This window comes from Typha angustifolia, chromosome 15, assembly GCF_048772165.1.
Source record: "Typha angustifolia cultivar Huaian chromosome 15, ASM4877216v1, whole genome shotgun sequence".
In the NCBI taxonomy this organism is placed as follows: domain Eukaryota; kingdom Viridiplantae; phylum Streptophyta; class Magnoliopsida; order Poales; family Typhaceae; genus Typha; species Typha angustifolia.
The window spans coordinates 2,768,311-2,791,913 of NC_133253.1; the positions used below are offsets into that span (position 1 = coordinate 2,768,311).

The 23,603-nt window shown below is 41.2% G+C and overlaps 5 protein-coding genes across 5 annotated transcripts; all 5 read left to right on the forward strand.

The window, feature by feature from the left end:
* The first annotated feature begins 2,176 nt into the window (after nucleotides 1-2,176).
* On the forward strand, nucleotides 2,177-3,776 carry LOC140779121 (heptahelical transmembrane protein 4-like). The gene is made up of 2 exons (XM_073124100.1): nucleotides 2,177-2,468; nucleotides 2,564-3,776. The coding sequence occupies exons 1-2, from the start codon at nucleotides 2,188-2,190 to the stop codon at nucleotides 3,375-3,377; spliced, it is 1,095 nt and encodes a 364-aa protein (XP_072980201.1). The 5' UTR covers nucleotides 2,177-2,187; the 3' UTR covers nucleotides 3,378-3,776.
* A 3,431-nt stretch (nucleotides 3,777-7,207) lies between these two features.
* Nucleotides 7,208-9,274, forward strand: LOC140778765 (cyclin-D2-1-like). The gene is made up of 5 exons (XM_073123626.1): nucleotides 7,208-7,674; nucleotides 7,754-7,840; nucleotides 7,921-8,200; nucleotides 8,341-8,474; nucleotides 8,831-9,274. The coding sequence occupies exons 1-5, from the start codon at nucleotides 7,417-7,419 to the stop codon at nucleotides 9,143-9,145; spliced, it is 1,074 nt and encodes a 357-aa protein (XP_072979727.1). The 5' UTR covers nucleotides 7,208-7,416; the 3' UTR covers nucleotides 9,146-9,274.
* A 3,803-nt stretch (nucleotides 9,275-13,077) lies between these two features.
* LOC140779538 (uncharacterized) lies at nucleotides 13,078-15,211 on the forward strand. Its single transcript, XM_073124646.1, has 3 exons — nucleotides 13,078-13,496; nucleotides 13,610-13,722; nucleotides 13,804-15,211. Exons 1-3 carry the CDS (start codon nucleotides 13,199-13,201, stop codon nucleotides 13,930-13,932), a joined length of 540 nt encoding a protein of 179 aa, XP_072980747.1. The 5' UTR covers nucleotides 13,078-13,198; the 3' UTR covers nucleotides 13,933-15,211.
* A 3,292-nt stretch (nucleotides 15,212-18,503) lies between these two features.
* On the forward strand, nucleotides 18,504-19,790 carry LOC140779539 (protein CYSTEINE-RICH TRANSMEMBRANE MODULE 13-like). Its single transcript, XM_073124647.1, has 3 exons — nucleotides 18,504-18,662; nucleotides 18,776-18,950; nucleotides 19,471-19,790. Exons 1-3 carry the CDS (start codon nucleotides 18,611-18,613, stop codon nucleotides 19,514-19,516), a joined length of 273 nt encoding a protein of 90 aa, XP_072980748.1. The 5' UTR covers nucleotides 18,504-18,610; the 3' UTR covers nucleotides 19,517-19,790.
* Nucleotides 19,791-20,864: 1,074 nt separating this feature from the next.
* On the forward strand, nucleotides 20,865-23,015 carry LOC140778538 (uncharacterized). Its single transcript, XM_073123319.1, has one exon. The coding sequence runs from the start codon at nucleotides 22,000-22,002 to the stop codon at nucleotides 22,939-22,941; it is 942 nt and encodes a 313-aa protein (XP_072979420.1). The 5' UTR covers nucleotides 20,865-21,999; the 3' UTR covers nucleotides 22,942-23,015.
* Nucleotides 23,016-23,603: the final 588 nt, after the last annotated feature.

Sequence of the window (23,603 nt, forward strand, 5' to 3'; positions counted from 1 at the left end):
CTATGATTGAAATTATTTTTAATAGATTATGAGGTTACGTGGTGGTAGGTTATATAGGTTGAATAATTAAGTTAATTCCAAGTTGATTATTGCAATAGATTTGGTGTCCCTTCCATGTGATTCATTTCATTGTGGCACTCTATATTTATTGATGATGTAATTTTTAACCATGAGTATGCATTAAAAGGTTATGTATCTCATTAAAAGAAATTCTATTATCTGTGTTGTTACATCTAAATGGCCCAGAATCAAAATTGACTTGGCTCCATCCCTCTTTCTCTTCTCTTCCCTCTTACTCCTCCTTTCGTCGGTGTAAACCCATCGCTCCACCTTCTTCATCCTTGTCATTTTTTTAATATCCCTCTCTATCCACTAAGTTGTCTGTTCCCTCGCTTGTCGTTGTCCACTCCCTCACTCTGTCATATTTTTCACTATTGTCATCGTTTGTCATTGCTTCTACCTCATTACCCTCAATCCAACTCATATCTTCCTACCTAGTCTTCAGTCACTTCCTTTCGAGTCTCAACTCTAATTGTCTCATCTATCCTGCCACATGCCACAGTTTTACTTCTCCCTGTTGTATACGTGGATATTTAGCCCATTATTGTTCTTTGGCATGTTTGTGTTCCTTTTTTCCTTTCTTTTTAGTAGGTTTTTATTATTGGTTGAAGATTTTTCTCCAATCTTTTAGAGATATATAGCATGAGAATCACAAGCTTGTATACCTTCAACGAAGTAGTTGTAAGTTAATCGTAAGTCTTTCGTGTCTGTTCATCTACTAGAACTGTGATTCTTGGTGTATTTTATTATATTCTAATGCTTATTAATGTAGCTAAGTGGGGGCTTGTCTCAGTAGTTCATCACTCTGTTTTCCCTATCAATTTATGTACTAGACCGTTTTGAATGGATGAATGAAATATTTGTCTACAGAGCTTTTGCCATAAAGAAAAAAAAATATACAAATCAATCCTTGACAGCATAAAATAACACTACAATTTTGTAACAAGTCAAATCCAGAATAGATGTTTTGGGCTGTGGAAAACCTGAAGGAATCCAGAATCCACAATGGTTGGCTGCTCTCAATTGATTACAACTTTACGTGTTTCAAGGTCAAGAGGATCCACATACTTTGACAAGCCCAAATGTTAAACTAGTATCAGTTCGTCAGAACTATTAAGAAACTTCTTAAACTCATGGAGTTGAATGGTTTTGTCAAATTTGGCGTCATCGAATGGTATTTACGAGAATAAATTCTTGTGGGTAGTCAAGAAGGGATACTGTAATATATGTAACAATTTGAAGACAATTCACACTTGTGTGTGTTTCGTACAATAGCTCAGTAGATGCTTCGTGGCGTTAATCAAATGGAATTTAGACACCCTAACGAGCCTAAATCTACGAGTAAAATCCGATAGAAATGGCCTCATGCTTACTAGTGCTCTCCTAATTAGGCTAAAAAAACCAAGTAAATGTAGGCGTAGATGAAGGGCCTGACCATCGAGTTGACTTGACTCGTAAATGAACAACACTAAATATTGCATACTAAACAAAAAAATATATATATTTAGTTTCAAATTAATTTTATGCCGGCCATCAAAATTGTCCACCCGTAATCCAAGTTTGACCGCACTTAGATTGGGGTTGAGAAATATCTATATCTAATTCCTCAATTCCTATAAGTTAGTAATACTCAATTACTAGATTGTTTTAAAGGACAAAAGCAAAAGCTAGGGTCGAAATTAATCAAACTTTTCTTAAAGAGTATAAATATAGTCCAGCTCATGATATAATTTTTAGCTATATAAATGTATTGAAAATATAAAAGTGTTTCTGTTTATCAAATAAACGTGTTTGACTTCATCTAAACCGGTAACAATCAACAACAAGTGGTGGCCCACATATATTTGGGCTTAGGCAATTATCATGTAGTAGTCTTTGTGCAATGCGAGAAACTATATTATAATGTTGAACAGTCTATAAGTCTATTCTTCTCCTCATTTGCCCAGCCGGATATATAGAAAGAAAACAAGAGAACGTAAATTCTGACCCAAGACCTCTTCCTACTCTTCCTTCTGTCGTCCCAAAGAGACTATTTCCCACTTCACTTCATTATAAATACTCACCAATTTATCCCACCTTTTCCTCATCACCATCTTTCCATCTACTTGATCATTTTTGTTAAACAGAATGGCATCTATTACCAGCTTAAAGAGCCACGCCCAGTTCTTGCTAACTCCGTTAATAAAGGATGGAGAGGAGCAGCAGAAGAAGAAGACGAACAACAGCAGCAGCAACAATAAGTGCTGCTCATGCCATGAAAAGAAATACGAGCTGGTTGGATATGATTCGCTACCCAACTTCTTGAAGCACAACGAGTTTATTCTCGACTACTATCGATCCGAGTGGCCTTTGAAGCAATCCATCCTTAGCATCTTCTCAATCCATAACGAGACACTCAACATTTGGACGTAAGCTTATTTATTTCCATTATACCTTATATCTATCTCAATAATTATCGGTTTATTTTTAAGAAAATAATTTAATAGCTCATTTACAATTGCAGCCATTTGATTGGATTCCTCGCCTTCCTCTCCTTGACCCTTTGCACTGCCATGATGGTTCCCATGCACTTGAGTGATACCCCATCTATGACACCATGGCATATATTGAACGTATCAAATCCAAACATAGCAATACAAGCACTGCAAACACTAGTCATCAATGCAACTACTACTAGCAACGTTGAATTGGACATGGCACGATCGATAACAACTACTACTACGAGGTGGCCATTCTATGCCTACCTTTGTGGAGCTATGTTCTGTTTACTAATGAGCAGCGCATGCCATCTCCTCTCCTGCCACTCCGAGCACACCTCCTACGTCATGCTCCGGCTCGATTACGGCGGCATCACCGGCCTCATCGTCACCTCCTTCTACCCTCTCGTCTACTACTCCTTCATGTGTGATCCCTTCTACCGCAATCTCTACATAAGCTTCATCACAGTATTCGGCGTAGCCGCCGTCTTCGTATCGCTCGTCCCAGTGTTTGAGACGCCCGAGTTCCGGTTGGTCCGGGCCGGGCTATTCGTGTGCATGGGACTGTCAGGGTTAGTGCCTATAATTCACAAAGTCATAGTGTTCGGGGATCGGCCGGAGGCGATCTTAACGACGGGGTATGAGATGGTGATGGGGTTATTCTACGGGCTCGGCGTGATCATCTACGCCACGAGGGTGCCGGAGAGGTGGATGCCGGGGAAATTTGACTTGGCTGGGCATAGCCACCAGCTGTTTCATGTGTTGGTCATAGCAGGGGCTTATACGCACTACCTCGCCGGATTAGTCTACCTAAGGTGGAGAGACTTGGAAGGGTGCTAGCTAGTGTTTCGGATCTGGTGCAGTCCAGGCATGGTCAAGGATGGTGCAAGAGAATTTGGCAACTAGAGAAGGTGATCATTATTTTTAACAAATGTATAATGTCAGTATGTGTACGTACTAACTCGTTCAGTCAAAATTTGATGTTCGATCTACAGGGAGTCAACTGTCAAAATAAGTCCTAGCTAATACGAGAGGTGAATTATTATTAATTATGTTGTTTAATAAAAGAAATTAATTCTGAGCAATTTGGAGTTGTATTTGATGCTGAACAAATTCGAAGTAAATAAAAGTGTCCTATGTAGTCTATTTTTTTTTTAAATTTTTTTGTAGATCGATCTTCACGTGGATGGCTTTCAAGTTTGACCATTTCAATAAATTAATGCAACTTTGTTGTTTGTCTTTCAGTAATTTTAAGTCCTGGCCCTTTAATTTATTGTAGGGCTTTTGTCCTAATTAAAGGCTTGATTAATTAGGTGAGACCATATGCTATGTGTCGGATGAGTAATGCTAAGTTCTTCATATATATATATATATATATAGTGAGTATTAATTAGTTTCAAAATGGCCCGATCACTTGGGCCCGTTTGGTACCGATGCGCGCCGTTACGCTGCTCTAAATTGTACCCTAGCTTTAGCACTCGTATATATGATCATGCTTTTGCCACTGTTATCATAAATAATCTACATCACTTTGATCACTTTGACCAAGGCCCACTACATGCACCAAAAGATCTGGCCTGTTCCTGCTGTAAGATTCGAATTGAAGACACTGGAGATGATATCTGCTGATCGAGAGAATCCATTTCTCCATTGATACCCATAATGCCATCCAAAACCAGTAAGCAAGGGTGGTTAGGACTAAGGGAGCAATAGGGAGATGATTGATCCCATTGATGGCGCTCTCTCTTTGCCATGGCCCCATGCATTTAACTAAGTAATACGTCTGTTTAATGCCAACCATGTGAATGAATCAAGTGTCCCATTGTAAAGCTAAGGAGCACAAACAACAACAACAACAACAACAACAACAACAACAACAAGAGTTGGTTGAATCGAAGGGTGCTGCTTCTCTTGTTGTTTGCATGCATAGTTCATCTGTGCCATAATCCGTGTGGGGTTTTGACATCATTACCCAAATTTCAAAACTTACCTCCCTTGGTTGCACCATATCATGACCAATGTGTTACCAGGATTCATTCGCTAAAGTCCACTTGCCCATATCACTAATAATAAAATTTGGTCGTACCAAATCGTAGTTAAGAATCTAATGAACCATTGACTCCGATACATTATTACTTCGCTTCCAGCATCTGCCAAGATTTAATGCACGCCCATCTATTGGTACTTACTAGATTATATCACTATGGATTCAATCACTCTAATGAATCATAGGGCGGACATTAAAATACATCTATATAAGTATGTATAGTTGTCTGCTATGATTTTATTATTGTACGTACAAAATATGAGCGAGAATACCTTCGACAGCTAGAGAGTGTTATGCTGTGCACAATATATGATATCAAAGGAAGAGTGCAGTGAATTTTAACAGATTCTTTGCCATTGTGAATGTACAAATTATCCACAGTTGAGGTACTTTTGCAGCTCAGTTAATATAATTTTAAACTTATTAACCCTCAACTCATGGATGGATTGATCACTCGCTGAGAGACGATTAATGGCCACCAAATACCCCGTAGATGTATGTTCCTAAATCTTGGCCTTTCTCAAACGCACTCTATGGTTTCCACCAGTGGTGACTGATGGAAAATTCCAAGTCTCGTGAAACATAATGGCTGCCTGTGAGATATGCACAGGTCCCACCTAATATGTACCTCTCCGTGGCCTCCTCTGGGTGCAATTTTGGGTGACAGTTGCACATAGCCATGCACTTTTTTTTTTGGGTGCGTTGAAAACATGCTATAATAATTCATTAATGTCCCGCCTAATACATAAAACAAGGAGCGATAGAATAAGTACTATTAAACACAAGCGAGAACTGTAGATAGAATAAAGCATCAATACCAAGGTTTCATAAAAAAATATAATAGAGTAGTAAATCATGACCTCAAAGATTCACAAAAGCAAGTAACCTCGAGTCCACTTAAGATTTCGTTGTCTACATGTAGATAGTGAGAAAAGAACTCGCTCCAAGCCCAAATCACACTTTATATATCTTCTTAGGCCAGTTAATGTGACAATAACAAATAGGAGAATAGTGGTGGCAAGGTAGAGGATGGAGCGCCGACAGCATGAAACTTCGACCTTACTGAGAAGGGAGCAATCGACAATGTAAAAAAAGGAGAATGATAGGAAGAGAAGTGGAATAGAGAAAGATGGGAAAAAGAGAAAAGAAAGAAGGTGAGAAGGAGAAAGACGAGGGAGGAGGAGAAGGGAAAATCCTTTCAAAGGAGGAGGAAATATTTCTCTCCCCATTTTTAACCAAGGATACTAGGAGAGGAAGGAGGGAAGAATTCGACGGCGACTCTGTAGAGAATCTTGAAAGAGTAAAAAATTCTCCAAAACCCTAATAGGGAAGCTTTGCTAGTTCAATTAATTTCTCGCTCATTTAGAAATAATTTTTTAAAATTTTAGAATACAACTTCTTATTCCATAATAATAATTAATATATTATAATTGATTAAGAATTATTAATTTATCTTTAATATATATCGCATCAATCTACTCTATAGCAAATTTAAAAAAAAATAATATATATTTTTTCATCTGTTTCTTTACATTATATCATATTAAATATAATTATTATTCTCTTATTTAAAAATACAAACGAATATAAAAATAGCCACTCTAAAATAATAACCTAATTTTAAAAATAATAAAAAAAGAAATTATTCTAGAATTTACTTGACTCGGGAAGTAGAAGAGTACTAAAGTTTACCTTCCTCCACCGAGCACCATCGTGCATTCTATGAGTGACCCCTCCTTTTCTCTGTTACCTATAAATTCTTAATTTATTCACGTGTAATTTTCTCACTTCAGTATATATCTGTGATTCAAAGCATCATCGATATTTAATTATATTCAATATTCGTACTAAGAACAACTACTTAAGCTTCCATTTCTAGTGGTCTAGTCAAACCTGCACATATCTGTAGTCGAATATCCACGGTAAATCAACGAGTCGTAAGCAAAACTCTTCGATAAATATTCTCCACCGGCGTATTAAGAATAGCAAAATAATGAGATTATCTGTCTATATCCAATTCCTGCCATGCTCACATTAGTAACCTTTATATAGTAAAGACAAAGTAAGATTTAATTTGGGAAACGGCCTAATATGTTGATTGAGAAAGCGAGCTCCTCGTGACACTGCATCAAATAATCTGACTCACTTATATCAGTTACATCGCAGCTTATCATTTATTTGGATGCCGATGACTGAGAAATGACACATTAATTTGTCCACTATATTGCAATTGCATCGAGTTCTATCGTGAGTGGAATATCCAAGTATCGAGCAGTGACAAATTAAGTGAGAGATCAAGCAAAAGATATAGAAAGGAGTCTGTTCAATCGAATCGCAAGCAAGCGTCACTCTTGCATTTAACGCCCCTAGATTCAATAGTTTTACAGTTCACTTCACGCCCAGGACCTTTTTTTTTTTTTTTTCCTTAAAAGAAAATGTTCATATTGATGAGCTTTTTCTCAGGGCGTCGAATGGGTGTCGACTGTCGAGTGTGGAGGCAGGCATATGAAGCTAGTCATCTGGCAGTCCTCTAATTAAACCCACATGCCCAATTAGCTCATTAAAAACATAAAAAAAATGAAAAGAATAGTATTAATAATAAGTTTCCCCTCTCGAGAAACGCCTTCTCTCCTCTTTGGTCCACGCAAAACCTCTCTTTTTCTCCTGCCCCAGTCGTCAAAAAGCCCACACTGTTCCTAAAGCGCACACAGGCACATAGAGGGAGAGAGACTCTAGAGAGAGAGAGAGAGAGTGATATTCTCTCTCCTCTTCCCACCTATCTTTCCATGCCCAAACCCATCCCATTACCCTTCCCCTCTTCCTCTCCCTCCAATGGCCCTCACCCCCGACCTCTTCCTCTGCTCCGAGGACGCCGCTGACGTGGCATCCTGGGCACACGACTCCATCTCCTCCGCCGCCGACGGCGACGACGGGTGGACCTTCTCCCTCCCCGAAACGGGCGACGCCGAAGCCGGCCGACACGTGTCCGATCTCCTCGCCGCCGAGTCCGACGCCATGCCCCGCTCCGACTACCTCGCCCGCTTCCGCGACGCCGCCTCCCGCCATGACGCCGTCAAGTGGATCCTCAAGGTACCCTCTTTTTTGCTGTTAACCCCCTCTTATTTTGTTTATTTACTGGACAGTTTAATAGATTAATTGATAAACCCAGGTGAACGAGTTTTACCGCTTCCGCCCCGTCACGGCGTACCTCTCCGTCAGCTACCTCGACCGCTTCCTCTCCTTCCACTCCCTTCCGGTAAAACCAATTTCTCCACATCTCGACGGCGATCGTTTGCTCCGTCATCTATTCATTTATTTAATATTTTTTCGGTGAAGGCGGCGGAGAAGGGATGGCCGATGCAGCTGCTGTCGGTGGCGTGCGTGTCGGTGGCGGCGAAGATGGAGGAGACGAACGTGCCGATGCTCGTCGACCTCCAGATCCTGGAGCCGCGCCATGTGTTCGAGCCGCGCACGGTTCGTCGCATGGAGCTGCTCCTCATGGCGGCGCTGCGCTGGCGCATGCGGGCCGCCTCCCCCTTCGACTTCCTCCCCCACTTCTCTCGTGCCCCAGAACTCCTCGCACGTGCCTCCGACCTCGCACTCAGCACCCGCCGTGGTATCGATTTTTTCTTTTTCTCCGTTACTTTTTTTTGGTGGGGGAAAAGGGCAGTTTTGTTGAAAGAGAATTATGGATTTACTTTGGTTTTTTTTTTTTTCCTTTCCTTTCTTTTTAAACACATACGGCACATACGGCAGTTGTGGATTTCTTGGGGTATCGGCCATCGGAGATTGCGGCCGCGGCGGTTCTATGCGCCGCGGATGAGATCGCCGATTCCTCGGCCGTCGATAACGGCGATTTAATGCACTGCTTTGACAAGTGGGTCAACATGGTAATTTTTACTCCTCTCGTCCTCTGTCATCTCCGGTAGCTTTACCGTACACCGAAAAATGCCCTCCCCTTTGTAATAAATGCTACTACAACAACTTGTAACCTTTCTTTTTTGCGTGTGTGCGCGGAGGAAAGGCAACATCTTGTAAACATATAGTACGAGAAAATTTAATAATACTAAGGAAGGTATAAATATTGTGAAACTGGAGGAAGTTGGTTCACACACCAGCGGTGACGGGACGCACTTCAACTTTTGGTTGGCCCATTCTGACAGTAAAATGTTCATTTTTTTTCCTGCGGTGGTTTGCAGTAAATACGTTATTTTACTCTATTTTTTATTTTTATTTTGGAGGGCAGGAGGTGGTAAGTGGGTGTCGCCAGCTAATGGAGCAGTTTCTGATAGACATGTGTCCTTCGCGATCGGCTGGAGTGCAAAAGCCCGGCCATGAACCGCCGACGCCGCAGAGCCCAGTCGGCGTCCTGGATGCGGCGGCTTGCGTGAGCTGCGACTCCCAGAAGTCGTCTGTACCGCCGATCCGCGCCGAGACCCCGCCGATCAAACGCCGTCGGCTCGCCGAGAGCCCTTGTACAGCAAGTATATATTACACAGGCGACGATGGTAAAGATCCAGAGAGAGTAGCGCATGGGTGTCTTAACTCACTCGCACCTTAGTAGTAATTCTAAAGAATTAAATATAGCTTTTGGACGAAAGAATAGACTCTGGGCCTTCCGAACTATGGGCCGTTCTTTTGGTTCTCTTTTTGTTACCATGTCTCTATTTATAATAATAAATCTTATATCAGGATGAGTTGTATTATTATTATTATTATTATCATTGGGCAGTAATTACTCGTAATATGCCGTAATCATATACATATGTGGTGGCCCTGGAGACCAAAAGTCTTCCCAAGGGGTAAGATGGGGATTTTGTGACCCTCAAATCTTTTGCTTCCTTATTCCCAGTAGTGCAACGCACCCAGGAGGTGGACGTGCTTTAAATATGAGCCAATCGTACTGCGACTCGTGGACCAAAAAGAGTCGTTTCAGGCGGGGCCCACTTCTCGCCTCTGCTCGCGGCCGGCCGCGTCCGCTTGGTGATGTGTCTGTGTGTCTTCGTGCTGCACGAAGCGCTTATATACATACCATTGTGCTCCCAGCTGTTCGATATCGTTACGCGATCTTTCTCTGGATATACGCCTGGGAAGGCGGGGTTATTAGAGGAGTGCCTTGCCTCGCAAATATAGCGTAGGAATAACTCCGATCTGATCTTTGATCCTTCGTTCTCAAAGATCGGACGGTTTCTAATTCCCGTAGTCGCCGTTTAGATCACGAGGATGGTACGACTGGCCGCGCGATTCTGGCCGGGAAAGTCGCCGTTCGTCGTGCTTGCAAAATCTCCCGCCATCCAAGCACGTGACCAGACGGCGGGGGGGGGGGGGCGTGCCGTTCCGTTCAAAAAGTCCCCCGTCATTTTCTGTGCGCAATTACGAAGCTGCCCCTCTCAAGTCCAATCACATCAAACGCCGTAGTTCTGAGTTGGACTCCACGGCGTTGTAATCATTAGGGTCGTGGTCCAGCGGATTATTTGCATTTATAGCAACGAGAAGAGAGAGATGTAGATTGAGCATAGTCCGCTTACTATTTTTAGAGCGTACACTTCTCTTGGACATTATTACGAGAGAAGATTAGCACAAAGTCAAAGGTCTCTCATGTTTTGTTTCTCCCCCAAATTGTTCATGTAAATAATTTAAAAAAAAAAATTTAAAAAAAGAGAGAGAGAAAAGAGATTACCCAACACCCATAATTTATGATCCTATCGTAGTTTGCAAATACTGGCTCGCTAATCTATTTGTAATTTTAAAATTTAAGTTAGAGTAAGTCAATGTTAATACGCCACCAAAGAAGCATGATTGATTTTATTCATAACATTGACCAGCATACAGGAATCTCATTCAACCAAAATGTTTTGAGATGTCTTCAGTTCGTAGACAAAGAAGGATCTCACACGTTGCCACCGCATCAGCAAACGGTCAAATTGAAGATGCCACATCTAACTCCTGCTAGGAAAGAAGCAAGCTTAATTAGCTTGTTAGTCTGTCTCTCTCGTTCCGACTCATTAAAAGAGCCACCTAGGGGTAAAATGGCTCCTACTGACTTTATTAAAATAAGTTAATAAAATCAACATCCAATCTTAAATACAATTGAAATTGCCCGAGATATTTTGGAAATCAACCAAGTGGACAACCCTATGATTCATTCGCCACCAACCAGAGTGCATCATATATAGGAGACAAAGTTCTCAATTTTCCAACTCACGAGGCAAGCGTCCAAGGTCCAATAGTACTTCTTTTCACCGAGACACAATAACCCTACTATGTAGAAATGCTCATCTTTGCCTGCCTCTGATACCTCTAAAAAGAAAAGGGTAGCTAGCTTTTACGTCCCTTTCAGAGAACCTAATGCCAAAGAGAGACTCCCAAGTGCAAGAGAAGGGGAGAGAGAGAGAGAGAGAGAGAGAGAGATGCGAGGTCAAGGTAACAGTGCATCATCGGCAATAATTAGAACCTTCCCATTTGTATAGAGGAGATGGGCATATAAGTAGTAGTAGACTTGACAAGAAAGCCAGAGCCCAGGCTGTATGAGAGTGAAGTGGGTCCTTATATTTCAGATGGAGCATGTGAGGCCTGGCAAGTAGTAGTTAAAGGGCTTTGGGGGTTTATAGGAAAGAGCCCAAGGATGAGACAAAACGTTATTAACAAATCTCTGTGCCCTTCTACCCCCACCTCTTCGGACCTCCTCACCCTCTACTGCTGAGCATTGGGAGACCCTCTGTCTATTATAGCATTACAACCAGACATGCCCACCACCACCCTTCCTTGTCTCTGCTCCGGCGTACGCTTTTATCTCGACGTGGCTTTTTTTTTCTTCTTCTTTTGACACTCATTAATAATGTATACAAATTGTAGTGATTTGATAGGATTTCACAGTGGTTAAGACACCAGATAACTCGATAGAAGATCTATGAGTTCAAGCTATTCTCAGAACTTTTACTCTGATACCATGAGAATTCAGTATCTTCTCAAAGGCTGTAATGTAGATTGTTTGTAGTCTTCTACTAATTTCTAGCAAGAGTCATGAACTTGGGACTGGGGTCTGGGTACAAGATGGTACAGGGACAGTTGGCTGTGCAGTTTGGAGCTGCCCTCCAAGGTACAATGACCATAGAATGATTTGGGGATCATCATCAACCATCAAGACTCACAGTTCTTCTGATACAAAACACACGTACTGTATCCACTATCATCAGATCACCTCAACCACAGTAGCTATTCAAGAAATTGGTCACAGACAAGAGTGGTTGGCACTCAGCATTAGACTCCCCCACCTCCCCCATCACTCTCGTGAACCCCATTCAATTATCTCACTATCCGAGATCTGCTACTCCATGCATCGAATTCATTGGCACCATCGCCCAACCCAATTATTATTATACTAGCTATACTTCATCCATATATAGATAAATGGATGATGAGTAACATGGGATCACTTGATGCAGTAAAATAGTACCTGGCTTCCCTGTAGATTGAATAAGAGAGACAGAATCGATCCAACTATTCAAACCTCTGAACAGTTATCTGCAGCCATTCAGAATCCAATCATGTGACACTTGTTAGAGTAACTGCTGCAATTCATAGTGGAGTAAAAAATTAAGAAAAAAAGTGGAGGTTCTAACTTATCTACTATATATTCTCGATTAATTTTTGTCTTTCCTGCTGTAGTCTCCTCCCAATTATTTACCAAACTACTATAATTGTTATTACGTAAGTACAATAAATTGCTTTGAGGCAATAATCTATATAATAATATATCTTAGGCAAAAAATTTATTGTAATAGAGCAATTTACATTAATAAAAGTTTACATGACTGTTAATTATAATAGCTTAGTAAATAGTTTTCAGGCTACAGTAATAAATTTTGGGAAGTGAAAGTAGATTGGTCAAAAGGAACGCTACCCCTGCCTTCAAGTCTTAATGGGCCTTTCTTTTTTTAATCCTATTGTGGGCTTTATAGGCCTTTCTTTATTTACCTTATTGTGGGCTTTATGGGCCTTACTTTCATCCAGGAACCACGTTGGGCCCCAATTCGGCCCATCCATATATTCGAATAAGACCCCCACATTTTTCACGAACCCAGGTGATGGAATAAGGAATTGGGTTAAAACCAATCAAAACAGGCATAGTGGTCTAGTGGATAAGTCCCCGTATAATGAACAGCCAACGATAAAAGGTGCTAACTTATCCAGAGTTGACAAAAGGGCCCAACCTTATCCACTTTTTACTATCACGCAGCGGAGCCACTACTCACTATTGCAAGAGGAAGTAGTAGGATTAGTCAGGCCTTAATGCGCAGACTGGGCCATATTGGGGCAGCCCATTTTAGCTTCATTGGCCCTTATTTTGTATCCCGAAATGGGTCCCTTGAAAGTGACTTTTCTGTATAGCGCACCTTGAAAGTGACTTTTGGTGAGCCATCATCCATCATGTAATCGAAATGTAGTACCAAACTACTAAAAATAAAAAAAATTAAAAATTAAAACAATATTCCTTCGAACTCCATTATAAGACCACTCCACATCTCCTGTTTCCTTTCCTTCTGAGATCTCTTTCTCTCTGTCGCAGTTCCCTCACCAATCATCTGAGCCATCATCCATTTAATCTACAGAGATGGGGAATTGCCAAGCGGCGGAGGCAGCAACGGTGGTGATCCAACACCCCGGAGGCAAGATCGAGAGGGTATACTGGTCACTAAGCGCCCGCCACGTCATGGCCGCCAACCCCGGCCACTACGTCGCTGTTATCATCACCGCCCCCTCCTCCTCCGGCAGCAGCAACAACAACAACAACAACAACAACAACAGAAGCAATGCTCCTACTAGCAACGCCCCGGTGAAGCATCTTAAGCTTCTCCGCCCGGACGACACCCTCCTCATCGGCCACGTCTATCGCCTCGTCAGCTTCGAAGGTCCGTTTAGTTCCTCTCTTCCCTTCCCTTCTTTCACATCTTATTCTCTCGCGTTTTGCTAAAATAAAAATATATACATATATATATAAATTGTACGGCTGAGATATCATCAGAGGTGCTGAAAGAGTTCGCATCAAAGAAGCACGTCAAGGTGAACCGTTTGGTCGTCAAGCACAAGGTGAGCGAGAGAGATCGGATTCTGCAAGCAGAGAGGTCTCGTGGGACGGTATAAAAAACTATGAACCGTACTTGTAATTTACTTCCTTCTTTAGGGGCTATATTGGTTAATAGCGTCATTAATTAATAGGGTGAAGCAATGGAAGAGCGTGAGAAAGAAGTGGGGAGCAACGACAACAACCCGTGCAGCAGAGCACCGCCACGCCCCGGTCAGTGGAAGCCAGCCTTGCAGAGCATTGCCGAAGGCATTGGGAGTTAATATAAAAGCCCCAACCCAACGCCAACCAAAAAAAAAGGAGAAGGCCCCCTCTATATTACTCAAACATCTACTTCGACATGTAGAGGGGTCTAATTTCTTTTTCCAGATGTGTTAGCATGTTTTTATTATAGCGCAAATAGATGTGTATAAAGGAGGAAGGGGGGGAAAAAGAAAGGGGGTTCGAACTTGTGACATGTTGGTGACTGCAGCACGGCAATTAAAGGTGATGGATTTGGAGGCTCATTGTCGTTTACTGGGTGGGAATTATTAGTCGGGGGGGAATGAGGAGCGTACGATTAGGTCCACATGGGGGAATCTCCTGGCCTTGGAGATAAAGGAGTCGGGATTGCGTTGGAGGATGTGGAAAAAGTATCAAGACGATGGATGACTCGTGTGAGTGATGGCTTGATTTGATGATGACTCGTAACGTGCTTTTGGAGGGTTACTGCCACTTCTCTCTTTTTTTTTTTTTTTTTCAACTTTTTAGTGGTCAATGCCTAGGCTTCGCTGACGTGGATATTATATATATATATATATATAGGCAAAATAGGCACGTAGCCCTCGCATTATTGCAATTAGGAAAGGCGACCATTTGATGGTATGTTTCTTGGACCTACCGTTGCTCAATTTGGGCCCAAATGATAGGCCCACAGTTGACTTACTATTGGAGATTGGGTTATGTCGGTCTGGTTCTTATCGGATCAATTCCAAACCACCACAAGAACTTGATCAATTTATTAAATCGGTTGGGATATTACGTACAAATATATTCTATTTATTCCACAGGTTATACAGGTCATAAAGATGTGTTTTAATTATTTGGATTATAAAATCAGTTATAAATACGAATTAGGCCGGCTGAGGTAATGCAGAACAGCAGTAATCATTTAATAATTGGTTTAGAATCAGTTTATGATTTGAACCTAGTTATAGTAAAATTCAAACAGTCAGGCAAAAAATGTTACCTGGGGTGGGGGCTGACTAATTCAAATATGGATTTTAAAATTTTGATCTATATAACAAATGGGTCGGATTCAGAATGTTCGATCTAACTAGATTTGAATCTGATTTGGAGTGAATATTCGTTGGAGCTCAGATAGATATATAGGATGTGTGTGCGTTTTATGTCAGTAGGCAATTTATATGCAACCTAATACATAGAAGCCTTGGATTATTCTAGTTCTTATGTTAGCTTGTGTCATTTTAGGTGAGATGATTAATGTATTGTGCTCTAATTTTTGTTATTGAACTATCATAATTGAGTGCCAAATTTGTGAATCCTTGCTTTCGAATAAGATTATTATAGATTTTCATATTTCATAGTACAGTGGTTATTCGAGAGTTATATAAATTCGATTAAACTTTATTTTGATTTGAGTTTGACATGATCCAGTGATACATGAATTGGGGAGATGGATATTGCATTATCTATCCATTTAAAAATTAATTCAAGTTTAAATCCGACAAAATTAAATAGATTTGAATCCAATATTTATACATATTTAACCGAATTCAATTCGGTTACAACCCAAGCGGTGATATTCTAGTGTTAATTGTTGGAAATTAAATAGAGAAGAATTCAAAAGAGGAAGAAGTTGGTTATCAAGTTACAAAAAATGTGCTTGTTATTTTGTTCCTTGTGTTGGTCCTAGCTTTGCTAGGGATTGATTGTCATAATTTTCCCTCATATTAAAGGGTCATATTGTCGTTAGTCTGAGTACTTAAATTATATGAATTTACAGCTTATACAATTGTGGAAGAATAATTCATAAATATTTATATGATATTTGAAAAAGATGAAACTAGAGCGATTGGATCGATGACATCACGATAAGTTGTTGGGAATATGTTCGTTCATATTCAAATTCTATTTGCGATAAAGTTATAATTTAGCCTAAGTGAGTGATTGAAGCTGACTATAATTCTTAATTTGTTTCTTATTCTAGTTACTTAAGAAAATTTTAGTTTATTTTTTATAAATAGAATCTTATGACTTATATTTAGGAAAAATGTATGGAATGATGAATTGAGTTAGGCTAGTATTTTGATCTTCTCGTTATCTCTCTCATCTCGAACTCCTCTCTCCACATCCCTCTCAACCCTAGTCATCCATTTTTCTCGCACAACTTTCTTCCTTGCTCTAGCTATGCAGGCCTATCAAGCCTGGGTGCACACCGCTAGAGATTCGAGGTAACTTGGTCTCTTGGCCCTTGTTTCACATCCCTCCTTGAACCTAGTCTCCCTCATGGGTTTTCTCTTTTATTCTCTCACCTCTTCTTTCCTTCCTCTTTTTTTCCTTTTTCTCTTATCTCCTCTTTGTTCTCCTTTTCCATCATTCTCTCCTTAATCCAACTTCACTGGTGGACCTGAACTTCTTCTCGTCGTCTATTTGACTCAATATACCAAGGACTCTAACCTACGTCACCCCCTTTTTGTTTAGCTCATCTGGCCATTTTGAAGCATCAAGGGCTTCGAGCCACATGCAACTCGTCCCCTCTTACTTGTCTGCCCAACTTGCTACACTAAAGGATACATCCTTATTGCTCCATTGCCTTTGCTCCTAATCTCACTGCTTTACTACCTCTGCTATATTGCTCTGTTGCCTCATTTTTATCACCATCTTGTGCCACTTCAGCCTCCTGCTATCTCTTGTGGCATTGATGTCCCTCTGCATCACTTCACTGCTTTTTTGGGGGCAATGGAGTGCTCTCATTGTGACTTGAGACATCATCATCATCTCCCTCTTATTATCATGCCCGATTTTGTTTGATTACCTTTGCCATGCCGCCCTTATCCCCCTGCCTTACTGTTGCCTTGATTCGATGATTCTCTCGAGTAACAATCAGATTTAGGCATAATGCCTTTTGTCGAATCTTGCTTTTTCTTTATTTGCTTTCCTTCTTGTAGGTTTAGGATTGTATAAATTTCTCTTTACTTTTCTATCCATCTTAGATTGGTAATATGTCAATCTTCCTACTTTCAAGATTCATCAAGTCACGCCTTAGACTACTAGTTGCTTTGAGACTCTTTGCTTTTATAAATTGATTTTTATATTTTCACCTATAAACGTATTGCTTCCATTCATTTATAGTAATATCTATTGTAGGCCTAGAAAAGCACTATATCTTTTTCCTTATTCTTCTGTGAATCAAGACTACGGTGTATTGATGAATTGTCTTAGACTACAAGCTTTCCGATAAAATAAGTTGACAAACAAAAGTTCAGTCATCCGGGGATCTAATAATAGAGTTTCCTTAGCTGATCAAATACGAATAAAAAGTAGTAGTAGTTCGGTCAAAGACAATCTCCGATAATAATATCCCATCTGAGCTTCTCGAATGTTTGAAAATTTGCTTTTAGTTTGATTCGCTGAACTCCCGGGATCAACACCCCCCCAAATGCCTCCTAATAAGACAATTAAACTTAGCCACCGAAATAAACCAAGCACCTTCCCTAACTTCAATCCCTATTTTATATTCATTCATTAATATGTATACATTGAATGGTGCATAACTCCCACCTACCTTCAATAATGTCGTCCAGTTATTATTTTTCTTAGCAAGTTCGTGTTTAGGTACTACTACTATACGAGTATTACTCTCTTAAATCCAGAGAATATTTTTTTCTTTATTTTTGTGTGTGGAAAATACTACAAATAAAGATCTTTTGCAGCTGCCCATGTGATTGTAGCTCCTTTAGCTTTTATTTTAAATACTATTTCCTTGTTCCCCTCCAACTGATAATTACGTGACTGTATGCATGTGGACTTCCCAGAAAACATGTGCCATGTTGTCATAACAAAAGATGCATCATATCTACATGAAGCATAGTATCACACACTTTTAATTTTCCAACGCCAAGAGTCTAAGCCAAGTTAACACTCTGTAACCCAAGTCACACGACTTGTATTTCAAGTTTGTACCCATAATTCTGGAGAAGCTACGAAAGTCAGGCTGTGTTTGGTTGATAAAAATTGATATATATATATATATATATTTCTAATAGGTAAGATTTTAGAAGTATTCGATGAAAGTGAGTAATTATTCTAATTAATAAGAGTATAATTTTAGAAAAGTAAAGAACTTATTTTTTTTACTTTTATGGTGTTTTATTTTTCTTGTCTTTCTACTTTACTATAAACTTAAAGAAAGAAAGAAAATGATATCCATTAGCAGTAAAAAAATGTTAGTGGTTGTTAACCTGCTTCTATCACCAGATGACTAATAAGTGGTGCCCACATGGATGGGGAAGAGAAAGATGCAAATAAAGTTGGCCCATCCATTAAGGTGCAGATAGTTCCCCAGTCGCCCTCAACAAAGCAAACGATGCACGAGAAAACTTTATAGTTATTACAAATAACATATATATATATATATATTGACTAGCATATAATTATATGATACATAGTTGAACGTTTAATTTCCGAAGAATAAGATTTGGAAGATAAGAAGTCCTATTCCTTCCTTAGCCCAGAAGTATTACATGCGTTGATGCATACTATTATTTTATTCCACCCCACTACGATACAATACCAAGCCATGTATACGGTATTCACGCGTTTTCCGCTACCAAGAATAGTTTATTCCTCTCTAATAATAAGACTTCATATCCTCCCCCAACCACCCCTATTCTAATTCTATTCCTCGTCGCCTGGAGATCTCTTGCCGAGGAGGACACCATGAGCTACTACAACCAGCAGCAGCCCCCCGTCGGCGTCCCGCCGCCCCAAGGTACCGGATCTTACTGTTATCTATCCTAATCTAGGGGTTGTGTTTTTCAATTTTGGGGGTGGATTCTAGGGTTTGTTGTAATAGTCTCGTGGTGTTTGTTCTTGGATGGATAGGTTATCCGTCGGAGGGATACGGGAAGGACGCTTATCCGCCTCCCGGTTATCCACCCCAGGGATATGCGCAGGGATATCCGCAACCGCAGGCCTACCCGCCGCAGGGGTACCCTCCGCCGTACGCCCAGCAGCCGCCGCGGCAGCAGAGCTCCGGGCCTTCCTTCATGGAGGGATGGTATGTTCTCTCTCTCCCTCTCTCTCTCTCTCTCTCTCACCCCCCAAATCGATCGCGCGAGATCGGAGGTTGGAGATGTCCTCCACGGCGACCTGGCGGACGCCAGCTCATGATGGCGGAACACCGTCTCGCTCCTCGACGTCCCTAAGGTGCCTCTCTCGACCCGATCTCCGGCGGCGCACGATAGCGTGTCCGGGTGCCGTGTGCCTGTCGTTCGGATTGGCTCGTGGTAGTGCTTTCCCTGCTATCGTGCGCGCGGGTCGAGCAACTTGGCACCTTCTGAGGCGGTTGATGCGACGTGTGTTTGCCAATCTTTGGAAACTGCTCCTGTAGTTCCCAAAATGCCCCTATCTTTAGCGCGATATTACGTTCTCGTCTCGTTAATTAATTTTTTTTTTGAGAAATATCGTTAATTAATTATTGTTAAGATTAACTTATCTTGACCATCGTCCAAAGTATAATTAGTCGCACCACCATCGAAGGCTCACTCATTTGCTTTCTTTCTATTATTTAAATTCAGCCTGGCCGCGCTTTGCTGCTGTTGCCTATTGGATGCCTGCTTTTAAGTTCGAGCTCATAATGCATGGAGTCGAGAGGAGGATGAAGGTGATAGCATCATACCAAGTTGGGTTTCTTCATACGAGATGATAAATATAAAAAATGTAGCCGAATTTCCTTCCAAAGATTTCTTTTTAATTAGATTTCTCTAGTTTGATGTTGCCATTATCTCGGTAGTTAAGAGAAAGCCATATGGCTTGTATTTCTTAATTGCTTGTGATTGGGGACGCATGGATGTTGAGCTGTTTACGATAAATAAACAGGTTGGTTTGTGGTTATAAATTAATATCCATTATTCTGGTTTGTCTAGGATAGTGCATTAGTTGTTGCCTATTATTAAAATAAATTCCCATGTAGAAGTATTTGTTTGACAATTGTTGGCATTCATCTGACCAAAATTTAGTCATTGTGACTATATAAGTCTGCAGTCACATGATGCAGAGTTCATTCTAAATCCAATATAGAATTTCGTAGTTATTTCTTCTGCAGCGAATTTTATTTAATTGTTGTAAAATATTTGTGACTTTTTATTATTCTGAGATGCCCAAAGACAAAGGGGTGGAATCTGGCCTTTTTCTTCATTCGCAAAAGTAACAAGGTTTACTGATTAATTTGCTGTCAAGAATCTTGCTTTAGCCTTGTTCCTTAGCCTTTCGTTTAGGAAATTGGTTGCTACCCAAAGGTAGATCCAAAAGGGCTGGCTACAGCACAGTACTGCAGCTTTGATGCTAGTTTTCGCAGCAGTTGGGTTGTCACCTTATATATTGAAGTGCTTAGATGGACAAAAGTTGTTTAGGTAAGCTGGGAATTTATGTATGTCTTTTTCTTAGTTGTCGACATGGTTGATACTTGATCGGAGCATGCACTAGGGGAAGTACTTATTGCTTGGCTTTAAAGAGCATGTTGTCTTCGCATAGTTTTCTGATGAGTTGTTGGGAGTGAAGTAGCCAAGTAAAATAGCATTGGCGTAATTGTTAAACAATTTATATCCAACACAAAATCTTGAGACATAAAATGTCTGAATAGTGTTTTTCAGTTTTACATATCATGGATACTTATTTTTTTCCCTTCTTTTTCCTGAGGACGTGATTAAATTTCTAATTAGTAAACTGAGTTGATAAATTTAGATGTTACGCCATTTTTACAATCTATCTTTTGTAGTACTTTGACTCAGTTTAACTATTTTATATCTGTCGCCCTCCTAGCAGCACCAATTGTTAAATAATAATCTAACTTTTAACTACTCTTTCCTTCTCTGAAATAAAAGATAAGACGGTTTGTTCGAGCTCTTAAAATTAAATGGACTTTAACATTTAAGAAGTTTTGAATAATTGAAAATTAATATGCCATAAAAATAAATTTGAGTTTTATATAAAAGATAATAATAGTTCATACAGTCCAAGTGTACCCCTAATAAGTTTTCATTTAACACCATACACACGCATACAATATTTATACGTATTAGTATCTCTAATAAGCCTAAACCTCAGCTATATCAAACCTTTTACCTATGTAATTTAGTACATAACTCCAAAGAACAGACATGACGTGAAGGAACGAGAGATAGCCTATTTGACAAAAGGCAGGAAGTAATTTGCAAATATTCGTAAGACAGGTGGCTTACCCTAATGGCCTCGGTGACGACATGCGAATAGAACTCCAAAGGGCAATAATAAAAGGGAAGTGACACGAACTCGAGAGGGGTTTAAAATACATTAGCTGTATCACAAATCACACTGCACTTCCCTGCTCGCTTCCCGACACCCATCGCTTGGCAACAAAGAATCGCCACCCGCCAACGAGATCTCCATGCCCTCCTCTTCCTCCACACACCACTCGTCGTCTCCTCCCTCTCTCCCTCGTTCACATCGCCACATCTCACATAACATTCATTTCTTTCTCAAAAAGAAAAAGGGGGAAGGGAAAAAAGAAAACATTCAACCCCTCTCTCTCTTACGATAAGGCATGCATGTGTAGGCCCGCATGTCACTCCCAACCGCCACCTGTCCAACTCTTATTAGCTCTTCCCACCTAAAGCCCCGGATTCCCAAGTTAGATGTCATGCACTCCCTGAACCAGTAACCGCACTCCTCCTCCACGCCACCATCATAACCAGAACCAAAGGGAAAAAACAAAGGAAAAACGAAAAGTGAAAAAAGAAAAAAGAAAAAAAAAAACCCAAGAGCCTCCTATTCTCCTATCCCGTCATACCCTCTCAGCCAACGTGTCTTCCCCCACTAAACCACCTCTCCACGTACCCAACCTTGCTCCCACGTGTCAGTGCCTCTCCCACTTCGTCTCCTCATCTTGCCTTGCTCCCATTGGTTTCCATCCATGTTTAAAACCCCACCCAATTCCCTTCCCTTCCCTTTCAACAACACAGCAAAAGACTCCTTTTTTTTATATATAGTCCTCTCATTGTCCTCATAGTCCTCTCTCCTCTCACCATCATAGGAGGGAAGGGGAAGCTATATTGGCTTTAGGGCAAGCCATGTTTCATCAATCTGTGGACGTGGCTAAGACCCACGAGATCATGGCCAGGTTCCGGCCCATCGCTCCCAAGCCGGCCCTGCCCATGACTCCTGTCCCCGACGGCCCAGTCAACAAGCCATGCGGCATGGGGCTCCACTTGCGGAGCCGCCCGTGCCGGGCACGCAAGCGTGGCCGGCCAAGCTTGGCCACCATGCCGTTGGCTAAGCGGCAGAAGTCTTTCTTGCCATTTATTGCTTCCACCTCCACCGACGCCGTATCCACCGCGGCCACCGCCCATCCAGGCCTCTTGACGCGTGGCTTGCCTCCCTTGGGCTCCAATTTAGGACCAATCCGGGAGAAGCCCACAACAGGTGGGTGCTCCAAGGACTTACTGACCCTCTCGCTCCTCCCCGCCGCCGAGGAAAGAGATGTCCCCGTCGAGAAGAACCTCCTTCAGAAGCTGCAGGAGCCCAAAATCATCGTGCCTCAGCCCCTTCGGCCCGTCGGCTCAAGCATTAGCGTCGGCAGCATCGCCACTAACACCGGCTCCGCACCTCTGATGCTAGTCTCCAAGAGGCCGGAGGAGGTCGAGGAGGAGATTGAATCCGACACCCTCCCCGCAGTTGTCTCCGACTCCCGAAACCGCGTCCGGATGGCCAATTCCGCCTACAAGGAGATGGTGGGGCAGCCCGAATGCATGTGGCTCGACTACATGGTTGGCACGAAGGCGGCGACGAGGAGAATTGGCGGCGAGGTGATGCTGGACGTGCCGGAGTCGTCGGTTCCGGCATCTTCCAATGGGTTCTCATGCAGGGTGAAGATAGAGTGGGCATGCAACGGGAGGAGGGCCATCATCACTGCACCATGCCAAGTGAGTAGACTCTACTGTGAAGCCAAGGACTACCTCTTCACCTGGAGGTTTCACACCAATGAGGCTTCTGTTACCTACTGCAAAGCATGAAACAGCTCTTCTCCTTCTTCTTCCTCCTCTTCCTTCTGTACTTGCATCTTTTGTGTTTTCCCCTACCCCCTGGTGTAGATAATATGAGCAAGATGTAGTGTTAGAAATGATGTTAGTATATAGTATACTAAAAAAAATCAGTTCAATTATATTTTGTCAAACACAAGAATGGCTGATTGCATGCACGCACGCATACAAAGATGGAAAAGTCTCAATAAAAAGGAAAAAAAAAATGAGGTTCATTTCGTGACATGGCATCCTCGCAATCCAGAGTACGAACCGACGGGAATGGTTTAAATTTCCCGTCTTCACATGGGGTTCATGTCTGCATAAGCCTTGACCTCTAGTGCTAGAAAATCTTCAGTATAGAAGTGAGAGGAATACGTAAATCGCAGTGAAATCCACTCAAGAATGAAACTACTACAACTCAATCAACTGCACATATAAATATTAGAAATATAAAATATAAAAGCCACCGGTTTCAAATTTTAATCATTTAAGAGTCGTTGTAAATTAGAAGAGCAAATCATTTAAGAGTCGTTGTGAATTAGAAGAGCAACAGTATTGAATTCAAATCCACTTAAATTATATATAAAAAAAATATCCGTTTAAATTAAGTATCAAAATGAGGGGTGTTAGAAGAAGTTTAGCTCATATGTCAA